Raw genomic sequence first — 12,256 nt, 5'->3', positions numbered from 1 at the left:
TCACACACACATACAGACCCAGTCACACAGATACAGACCCAGTCACACAGATACAGACCCAGTCACACAGATACAGACCCAGTCACACACACATACAGACCCAGTCACACACACATACAGACCCAGTCACACACACATACAGACCCAGTCACACACACATACAGACCCAGTCACACACACATACAGACCCAGTCACACACACATACAGACCCAGTCACAAACACATACAGACCCAGTCACACACAGATACAGACATACAGACCGAGTCACACACAGATACAGACATACAGACCCAGTCACACACAGATACAGACCCAGTCACACACAGATACAGACCCAGTCACACACAGATACAGACATACAGACCCAGTTACACACACATACAGACCCAGTCACACACAGATACAGATCCAGTCACACACAGATACAGACCCAGTCACAAACATATGCAGACCCAGTTACACACACATACAGACATACAGACCCAGTCACACACACATGTAGCAATGTAGCTTTGTTGCGTCTAATTGTTTAATTTATACAAATAAGATGCATATTTTGAGTGAGATAGCAGCAGAGTCGCCAGGGACCAGACGCCTTATTTGCACCAGTCTATGAGGACACAGCTTTATGCACTCATATAAGGGGCGTACACTACACTATCAGACAATAATAACCAACAGTCTTAGTACTGGGATATATTTATATCTACGGACAATACAGACGGAGCCCCTGTTTTACCGAGAGGGTGTTCTGCAATCAGGTGTAAACATTTTAGAACAGTAACATGTACAGTAACATATATCTTACATGAAACGCGGCTTTCACGTGCGTGTGTACAGACGCTCCGGCTGAGCCCAAAATGTCCGGGGTCATAAGAGGGTTGGAAGACAGCTGGCTGCCATCCTGAAGCCATTCATTATATCGTAACGTAGACATCTTAATTCTTTTATTTGGATCCACAGTAAGAAGCCCTGAGCAAAATGATAGATATTGTACAAGTGAGGACACAGCACCTGCGGCATCACACGCACACACTGGTTATGGAGCAAAAAGATAGACATTGTACAAGTGAGGACACAGCACCTGCGGCATCACACGCACACACCGGTTATGGAGAAGAGAGAGATAACATTGTACAAGTGAGGACACAGCACCTGCGGCATCACACGCACACACCGGTTATGGAGCAGAGAGATAACATTGTACAAGTGAGGACACAGCACCTGCGGCATCACACGCACACACCGGTTATGGAGCAGAGAGAGAGAGATAACATTGTACAAGTGAGGACACAGCGCCTGCGGCATCACACGCACACACCGGTTATGGAGAAGAGAGAGATAACATTGTACAAGTGAGGACACAGCGCCTGCGGCATCACACGCACACACCGGTTATGGAGAAGAGAGAGATAACATTGTACAAGTGAGGACACAGCACCTGCGGCATCACACGCACACACACCGGTTATGGAGCAGAGAGATAACATTGTACAAGTGAGGACACAGCACCTGCGGCATCACACGCACACACCGGTTATGGAGCAGAGAGATAACATTGTACAAGTGAGGACACAGCACCTGCGGCATCACACGCACACACCGGTTATGGAGAAGAGAGATAACATTGTACAAGTGAGGACACAGCACCTGCGGCATCACACGCACACACCGGTTATGGAGCAGAGAGAGAGAGATAACATTGTACAAGTGGGGACACAGCACCTGCGGCATCACACGCACACACCGGTTAAGGAGAAGAGAGATAACATTGTACAAGTGAGGACACAGCACCTGCGGCATCACACGCACACACCGGTTATGGAGCAGAGAGATAACATTGTACAAGTGGGGACACAGCGCCTGCGGCATCACACGCACACACCGGTTATGGAGAAGAGAGAGATAACATTGTACAAGTGAGGACACAGCGCCTGCGGCATCACACGCACACACCGGTTATGGAGCAGAGAGATAACATTGTACAAGAGAGGACACAGCGCCTGCGGCATCACACGCACACGCCGGTTATGGAGCAGAGAGATAACATTGTACAAGTGAGGACACAGCACCTGCGGCATCACACGCACACACCGGTTATGGAGCAGAGAGAGATAACATTGTACAAGTGAGGACACAGCACCTGCGGCATCACACGCACACACCGGTTATGGAGCAGAGAGATAACATTGTACAAGTGAGGACACAGCACCTGCGGCATCACACGCACACACCGGTTATGGAGAAGAGAGATAACATTGTACAAGTGAGGACACAGCGCCTGTGGCATCACACGCACACACCGGTTATGGAGAAGAGAGATAACATTGTACAAGTGAGGACACAGCGCCTGCGGCATCACACGCACACACCGGTTATGGAGAAGAGAGATAACATTGTACAAGTGAGGACACAGCGCCTGTGGCATCACACGCACACACCGGTTAAGGAGAAGAGAGAGATAATGTTGTACAAGTGAGGACACAGCACCTGCGGCATCACACGCACACACCGGTTATGGAGCAGAGAGATAACATTGTACAATTGAGGACACAGCGCCTGCGGCATCACACGCACACACCGGTTATGGAGAAGAGAGATAACATTGTACAAGTGGGGACACAGCGCCTGCGGCATCACACGCACACACCGGTTATGGAGCAGAGAGAGATAACATTGTAGAAGTGAGGACACAACACCTGCGGCATCACACGCACACACCGGTTATGGAGAAGAGAGAGATAACGTTGTACAAGTGAGGACACAGCACCTGCGGCATCACACGCACACACCGGTTATGGAGAAGAGAGATAACATTGTACAAGTGAGGACACAGCGCCTGCGGCATCACACGCACACACCGGTTATGGAGAAGAGAGAGATAACATTGTACAAGTGAGGACACAGCGCCTGCGGCATCACACGCACACATCGGTTATGGAGCAGAGAGATAACATTGTACAAGTGAGGACACAGCGCCTGCGGCATAACACGCACACACCGGTTATGGAGCAGAGATAACATTGTACAAGTGAGGACACAGCAACTGCGGCATCACACGCACACACGGTTATGGAGCAGAGAGATAACATTGTAAAAGTGAGGACACAGCACCTGCGGCATCACACGCACACACCGGTTATGGAGCAGAGAGATAACATTGTACAAGTGAGGACACAGCGCCTGCGGCATCACACGCACACGCCGGTTATGGAGCAGAGAGATAACATTGTACAATTGAGGACACAGCGCCTGCGGCATCACACGGACACACCGGTTATGGAGCAGAGAGATAATGTTGTACAAGTGAGGACACAGCACCTGCGGCATCACACGCACACACCGGTTAAGGAGAAGAGAGAGATAATGTTGTACAAGTGAGGACACAGCACCTGCGGCATCACACGCACACACCGGTTATGGAGCAGAGAGATAACATTGTACAATTGAGGACACAGCGCCTGCGGCATCACACGCACACACCGGTTATGGAGCAGAGAGATAATGTTGTACAAGTGAGGACACAGCACCTGCGGCATCACACGCACACACCGGTTATGGAGCAGAGAGATAACATTGTACAAGTGAGGACACAGCGCCTGCGGCATCACACGCACACACCGGTTATGGAGCAGAGAGATAACATTGTACAAGTGAGGACACAGCGCCTGCGGCATCACACGCACACACCGGTTATGGAGCAGAGAGAGAGAGATAACATTGTACAAGTGAGGACACAGCGCCTGCGGCATCACACGCACACACCGGTTATGGAGCAGAGAGATAACATTGTACAAGTGAGGACACAGCGCCTGCGGCATCACACGCACACACCGGTTATGGAACAGAGAGATAACATTGTACAAGTGAGGACACAGCACCTGCGGCATCACACGCACACACCGGTTATGGAGAAGAGAGAGATAACATTGTACAAGTGAGGACACAGCACCTGCGGCATCACACGCACACACCGGTTATGGAGCAGAGAGATAACATTGTACAAGTGGGGACACAGCGCCTGCGGCATCACACGCACACACCGGTTATGGAGAAGAGAGAGATAACATTGTACAAGTGAGGACACAGCGCCTGCGGCATCACACGCACACGCCGGTTATGGAGCAGAGAGATAACATTGTACAAGTGAGGACACAGCACCTGCGGCATCACACGCACACACCGGTTATGGAGCAGAGAGAGATAACATTGTACAAGTGAGGACACAGCACCTGCGGCATCACACGCACACACCGGTTATGGAGCAGAGAGATAACATTGTACAAGTGAGGACACAGCACCTGCGGCATCACACGCACACACCGGTTATGGAGAAGAGAGATAACATTGTACAAGTGAGGACACAGCGCCTGTGGCATCACACGCACACACCGGTTATGGAGAAGAGAGATAACATTGTACAAGTGAGGACACAGCGCCTGCGGCATCACACGCACACACCGGTTATGGAGAAGAGAGATAACATTGTACAAGTGAGGACACAGCGCCTGTGGCATCACACGCACACACCGGTTAAGGAGAAGAGAGAGATAATGTTGTACAAGTGAGGACACAGCACCTGCGGCATCACACGCACACACCGGTTATGGAGCAGAGAGATAACATTGTACAATTGAGGACACAGCGCCTGCGGCATCACACGCACACACCGGTTATGGAGCAGAGAGATTACATATACAAGTGAGGACACAGCGCCTGCGGCATCACACGCACACACCGGTTATGGAGAAGAGAGATAACATTGTACAAGTGGGGACACAGCGCCTGCGGCATCACACGCACACACCGGTTATGGAGCAGAGAGAGATAATATTGTAGAAGTGAGGACACAACACCTGCGGCATCACACGCACACACCGGTTATGGAGAAGAGAGAGATAATGTTGTACAAGTGAGGACACAGCACCTGCGGCATCACACGCACACACCGGTTATGGAGAAGAGAGATAACATTGTACAAGTTAGGACACAGCGCCTGCGGCATCACACGCACACACCGGTTATGGAGAAGAGAGAGATAACATTGTACAAGTGAGGACACAGCGCCTGCGGCATCACACGCACACATCGGTTATGGAGCAGAGAGATAACATTGTACAAGTGAGGACACAGCGCCTGCGGCATCACACGCACACACCGGTTATGGAGCAGAGATAACATTGTACAAGTGAGGACACAGCAACTGCGGCATCACACGCACACACGGTTATGGAGCAGAGAGATAACATTGTACAAGTGAGGACACAGCACCTGCGGCATCACACGCACACACCGGTTATGGAGCAGAGAGATAACATTGTACAAGTGAGGACACAGCGCCTGCGGCATCACACGCACACGCCGGTTATGGAGCAGAGAGATAACATTGTACAATTGAGGACACAGCGCCTGCGGCATCACACGCACACACCGGTTATGGAGCAGAGAGATAATGTTGTACAAGTGAGGACACAGCACCTGCGGCATCACACGCACACACCGGTTAAGGAGAAGAGAGAGATAATGTTGTACAAGTGAGGACACAGCACCTGCGGCATCACACGCACACACCGGTTATGAAGCAGAGAGATAACATTGTACAATTGAGGACACAGCGCCTGCGGCATCACACGCACACACCGGTTATGGAGCAGAGAGATAATGTTGTACAAGTGAGGACACAGCACCTGCGGCATCACACGCACACACCGGTTATGGAGCAGAGAGATAACATTGTACAAGTGAGGACACAGCGCCTGCGGCATCACACGCACACACCGGTTATGGAGCAGAGAGATAACATTGTACAAGTGAGGACACAGCGCCTGCGGCATCACACGCACACACCGGTTATGGAGCAGAGAGAGAGATAACATTGTACAAGTGAGGACACAGCGCCTGCGGCATCACACGCACACACCGGTTATGGAGCAGAGAGATAACATTGTACAAGTGAGGACACAGCGCCTGCGGCATCACACGCACACACCGGTTATGGAACAGAGAGATAACATTGTACAAGTGAGGACACAGCACCTGCGGCATCACACGCACACACCGGTTATGGAGAAGAGAGAGATAACATTGTACAAGTGAGGACACAGCACCTGCGGCATCACACGCACACACCGGTTATGGAGCAGAGAGATAACATTGTACAAGTGAGGACACAGCACCTGCGGCATCACACGCACACACCGGTTATGGAGCAGAGAGATAAGATTGTACAAGTGAGGACACAGCACCTGCGGCATCACACGCACACACCGGTTATGGAGCAGAGAGAGATAACATTGTACAAGTGAGGACACAGCACCTGCGGCATCACACGCACACACCGGTTATGGAGCAGAGAGATAACATTGTACAAGTGAGGACACAGCACCTGCGGCATCACACGCACACACCGGTTAAGGAGAAGAGAGAGATAATGTTGTACAAGTGAGGACACAGCACCTGCGGCATCACACGCACACACCGGTTATGGAGCAGAGAGATAACATTGTACAATTGAGGACACAGCGCCTGCGGCATCACACGCACACACCGGTTATGGAGCAGAGAGATAAGATTGTACAAGTGAGGACACAGCACCTGCGGCATCACACGCACACACCGGTTATAGAGCAGAGAGAGATAACATTGTACAAGTGAGGACACAGCGCCTGCGGCATCACACGCACACACCGGTTATGGAGCAGAGAGATAACATTGTACAAGTGAGGACACAGCGCCTGCGGCATCACACGCACACACCGGTTATGGAGCAGAGAGAGATAACATTGTACAAGTGAGGACACAGCACCTGCGGCATCACACGCACACACCTGTTATGGAGAAGAGAGAGATAACATTGTACAAGTGAGGACACAGCGCCTGCGGCATCACACGCACACACCGGTTATGGAGCAGAGAGATAACATTGTACAAGTGAGGACACAGCACCTGCGGCATCACACGCACACACCGGTTACACAATAATCGCTATTCGGCCTGACCATGGTTTATACCTTGTATCAGATCTTTTGCCTCCTGAGAAACATTTCTCCAGCTGTCTCCGTGGAATGAGAAGTCGCCTTGCTTTATTTTCTTCACGATTTCCTCGGCACTTGCGCACATTAGCGCTTTCTCCTGACACTGGAAAGGCACCTGACCCGACAGCATTGTATACTGGGAAGAACATAGAAATGATTATCTGATATTCCACTAATACAACTCTGCAATTCCCCAACCCGGATTTGTGTTGAGTTTTACAAAATAATGACGTCACGTTCCGCTCACTGGATGCTGAGAAGATGGATATTTAGTGCGTTCGTGCTCCCCAGTTACTGGCAGAGTGTAAACACCCAGAGTACTGGGAGTTAGTTTACATTTCCCATATATGTTAACATTAAAGGGGTAAAAATTTATTTTAACCACCCTCCCCATCAGGATATGTATTCCCAAACCCAAAACTGAAATATATCTATTCTCCAGAATCTACAACATCATCCTCTAATGACAATTAGAACTTTCCGTTTTAACAACAGGGGAAGAAACTGCTTGTCTGTTAATAGTTTATGGATGGAATCAGAGCCACGGGAACGCTGGACAAAGGACACAGGTATTTAATGTGCGTAAAATGCTGATGTTCTTATATTTTGGAAAGTATGTTTATTGTTATTAATGGATGCACATCTTCCCTGGCTCTATAAGGGACTAACATTACCATACATCCAAGGCTCTGCAGTACTGAATAACGAGTGCTCACATAGAACTAAGAAAGTCCATCCTCCCCTATCACTCACATGTTAGGAGGGAGGGGCTTCTCTATCTGGGCAGGCACAGAGGGAATGACAGCTAGGCAGACTTGCTAGGGGACAGTGGTGTTACAATGATGAAAAGCACTGCACTGCCAGGTATCAGATCCCCCTACATAACTGCCCTACAGATGGGGTAGGGCTTTAGCTGTCTGTCATAGTGGGAGGGGTAATACTTGACATCTTTTTATTAGAGAAGGGGAGGAGGAGGAGGAGAAGGCGTGTGAGAGATGTCTATACTGTCAGTGTACAGGGGCACCGCAGTCTGAGGAATGGAGGGGGGGAGGTGCCAGTGATAGAGAACCTGAATGAGCAGACAGATAGGTAGAATGAGAAGCAGGTATAGAAAGTTGCGCGGAGAGGAGTATGGGACAGTGGCGGCAGTCTCAGTGTAATGTTGGGGGCAGAAGTGGGATTGCAGACGGCAGAGAATGAAGGAAAAGGAGAAAAAAGGAGACAGGCAAGATCAAGAGAGGGAATTGGACTGGTGAGGAGAGGATGGGAACGTAGCATCAGGGATAGGCAGGACCAAGAGAGGGAATTGGACTAGTGAGAAGAGGATGGGGAACATAGCATCAGGGATAGGCAGGACCAAGAGAGGGGATTGGACTAGTGAGAAGAGGATGGGGAACATAGCATCAGGGATAGGCAGGACCAAGAGAGGGGATTGGACTAGTGAGAAGAGGATGGGAACGTAGCATCAGGGATAGGCAGGACCAAGAGAGGGAATTGCACTGGTGAGGAGAGGATGGGAACGTAGCATCAGGGATAGGCAGGACCAAGAGAGGGAATTGCACTGGTGAGGAGAGGATGGGAACGTAGCATCAGGGATAGGCAGGACCAAGAGAGGGAATTGCACTGGTGAGGAGAGGATGGGAACGTAGCATCAGGGATAGGCAGGACCAAGAGAGGGAATTGCACTGGTGAGTACAGGATGGGGAACATAGCATCAGGGATAGGCAGGACCAAGAGAGGAAATTGGACTGGTGAGAAGAGGATGGGGACGTAGCATCAGGGATAGGCAGGACCAAGAGAGGGAATTGGACTGGTGAGGAGGGGATGGGAACGTAGCATCAGGGATAGGCAAGACCAAGAGAGGCAATTGGACTAGTGAGAAGAGGATGGGAACGTAGCATCAGGGATAGGCAGGACCAAGAGAGGGGATTGGACTGGTGAGAAGAGGATGGGAATGTAGCATCAGGAATAGGCAGGACCAAGAGAGGGAATTGGACTGGTGAGAAGAGGATGGGAACGTAGCATCAGGGATAGGCAGGACCAAGAGAGGGAATTGGACTGGTGAGAAGAGGATGGGGACGTAGCATCAGGAATAGGCAGGACCAAGAGAGGGAATATGGACTGGTGAGGAAAGGATGGGGACGTAGCATCAGGGATAGGCAGGACCAAGAGAGGGAATTGCACTGGTGAGGAGGGGATGGGAACGTAGCATCAGGGATAGGCAGGACCAAGAGAGGGAATTGCACTGGTGAGGAGGGGATGGGAACGTAGCATCAGGGATAGGCATGACCAAGAGAGGGAATTGGACTAGTGAGAAGAGGATGGGAAGGTAGCATCAGGGATAGGCAGGAGCAAGAGAGGGAATTGGACTAGTGAGAAGAGGATGGGGATGTAGCATCAGGGATAGGCAGGATTAATAGGTGGGCATGCCATGGGGGAGAGGGAGTCAGGAATAGGGCCAGTGGGTCAGGTTGTGGGATGGGGTGGGCACACTCTCACTTACAGGGAGACAATAAATGGGGGTTAGATTTTAAGTGTGAGAGGTGAGCGGTCTTGGCTTGAGGACCTATCCTGATTAATGGCGCCATATCTAAACAATCCTGCAGGCGCCTAACTATGACAGACTGAGTCCTACATCACCTTGTGCTGCTACACGATGGGCATGTAACATCCAAGGGGGTCATCAGCCCTGTCCTATGACCTTACTACAGTGCACCTTGCGCCTGCACACACGAGCAGCAAATGGGTTGGGGCTCAGGTACAGTATCACTCAGATAGCTAGGAAGTTCCCACATCCCTGATACATAAGGCACCCACATACACCTATCACTGACCGTACCGAGGAGCTTTGGGAATACCTCCATCTATTCTTACACATTTATTTCCTATATTAAATATATAACACCACCCCAATACAATTTGTTTTTAATTACAAAGCATTCTCCCCAACAGCCATGAAATACTAGGCAATACCAAAAGAGGATTTCAGTAACCGGCAAGACTTGTGTAAGGGACAGAAGCACAAAACTAAGCGAGCGCACAAAGACAGGGATAGTGTAACACTCAGTGTCCCATGTTTGTGAATGCGGTGTACGCTAGGACAACAGGTAAATGTCTTTACATACATGGCTGGTTTTGGACTCTGTCTATTTTGGAGATAATAAACCTTGAATGCTTGTTCATGACTACAGAATGACTCTTCTACTCCAATATCTGGTCCCAGTGCAGCCTGTGTGCGACTGAACACAAAGTATCATTATACACCACAGTATGTGCACAATCTACAATGGATACTGTATAGAACATAGTTATTTGTGGTGATCTGTGATTTATGATTATGGGATAAGAGCGTCTTTCTAGTATTTTATATTTAGATCAATTATTAGCGAATCTGTGACCGGAGATATCCTCAGCCATATATGCTACTAATCGTAACACTTCTGAGGATCATTTCATATATATATTTCAGTCTTCATTGGATATAGAGAAATATTCATTGTATCTGATATAACTCTGTATGATGCAGCATTATAGAGACTATAATTATTATATTAAGAACAGGTGATTCACACACCACATATAGTTATCTATTTTATGGGTAGAAGAAATAAAAGTTACATTATAAATAAATAACCATTACATGACATAGAGTGCCCTACGTAAGAGTCCTCTTGTTGCTCTTTGCAAAAATCTTTGTATAGAAAATAGACCCTTCTTGACTCCAGCGAGCAGAATCCAATATCTTATATCTGGATGGGAAGTTGCATTATATATATATATACACACAACGTAGGTCCTGAATAATACAAGTCCATGCACGGCACTACTGATGAAAAAGCTTTAATAAGTACAAATATGTACATCCATTAGTACATTCAATTCATTTACAAAGCGTGGTAGCAACGTTTCTGGATCCCTCCGGACCCCGTTCTCAAGCTGCTGTGATCATGGCAATAATGTGCAAAATGACGTGCAATAACGGTCAACGGGGTCCGGAGGGATCCAGAAACGTTGCTACCACGCTTTGTAAATGAATTGGATGTACTAATGGATGTACATATTTGTACTTATTAAAGCTTTTTCATCGGTAGTGCCGTGCATGGACTTGTATTATTCAGGACCTACGTTGTATTTTGAATAGCACGAGCACACCCAATTGCACTAACAGCTAAGGAGTGCCGGATTGTTGGAACATATATATATATATACACACACACACACACACACATACATATACACACACACACACATATATATATATACATATATATATATATATATATGTATATATATATATATATATATATATACACACACACATACATATATCATAACTTTTACATAATCATTACTTTTATGGGTATAGTCTGACAATTGGCATTGCCCACTGTCCAAGGATGATTTGATTTTTTTAGCTTACTAAAATGACCCCCAGGCTCCAAAGGTCACATGACTCGTCATAGCCATTGTCATTCAGGAGTTCTGGCGCAGCGTAATGCAGGGTGAAGCAGGGCGTTTTCAGGGGTTGGTTATCCGGTGGTTTTAACCGCGCAAATCCAAAATCAATAATTTTTATTTCAGAATTGTCACTTTCATCTGTGAAGAGAAAATTCTGGGGGGAAAAAAAAAACAGACAAAAATAAATAAATATCCCGTTCAATGGGGAAAAATACTCTAAGATAAGGAAAAAAAGTATCACAACTAACTGAAGATGAGCGTTGTCTGCAAGTGCCAAATACACGGTGACATAAAGCTGCTGACAGCGTCATCTCCCTGTGCTGCATAATCTATTCAGTAACTTTATAAGGAGGCAATTCCCCCTACGCTTATGGATAAAACTAGCCATAAAAGTACCTCCGGCTTCAGGTCTCTGTGCACGACTCCGACATCGTGCATATGGCTGACTGCGGACACCAGCTTGCGCATAATGTGGCTGGCTTCCGCCTCGCTGAACGATTTCTTCTTCTTGATGCGCTCAAACAGTTCTCCTCCTCTCAGTAATTCCATCACTAGGAACGTGTGAAGCTGGGAGAAGAATAAGATTAATGATGATCTATGGACGTCACCCACCTGCCACGAAACGATCCTGACTGCAAACTTCCCGTTGTAACCTGGACATTTCCAGCCATGCACCTGTCTCTAACTACCCCCAGGCTTTACCCCCTTCGCAGCAAGAGCTCGTGTATGGGTATCGCTAAGATTACATGGAGCGCTAGATGC

At 48.3% G+C, this 12,256-nt stretch overlaps 1 protein-coding gene across 2 annotated transcripts in view; it reads right to left on the bottom strand.

Annotated features, from left to right (window-relative positions):
• Positions 1-12,256, bottom strand: part of RPS6KA5 (ribosomal protein S6 kinase A5) — a 121,256-nt gene that overhangs the window by 42,586 nt on the left and 66,414 nt on the right. For both annotated transcript variants that reach the window (XM_088455563.1, XM_088455562.1), the window contains exons 13-16: positions 11,891-12,061; positions 11,457-11,648; positions 7,013-7,172; positions 811-974 (exon numbers count right to left, since the gene is read on the bottom strand). In XM_088455563.1, coding sequence (XP_088311689.1) covers positions 811-974; positions 7,013-7,172; positions 11,457-11,648; positions 11,891-12,061 — 687 coding nt within the window. The remainder of the gene's footprint in view (positions 1-810; positions 975-7,012; positions 7,173-11,456; positions 11,649-11,890; positions 12,062-12,256) is intronic.

The sequence above is a fragment of the Taudactylus pleione genome, unplaced genomic scaffold, assembly GCF_031769625.1.
Source record: "Taudactylus pleione unplaced genomic scaffold, aTauple2 ptg000660l, whole genome shotgun sequence".
NCBI lineage: Eukaryota > Metazoa > Chordata > Amphibia > Anura > Myobatrachidae > Taudactylus > Taudactylus pleione.
The sequence above is the reverse complement of the archived record's forward strand: the minus strand, read 5'-3'. Positions and strand labels throughout refer to the sequence as shown.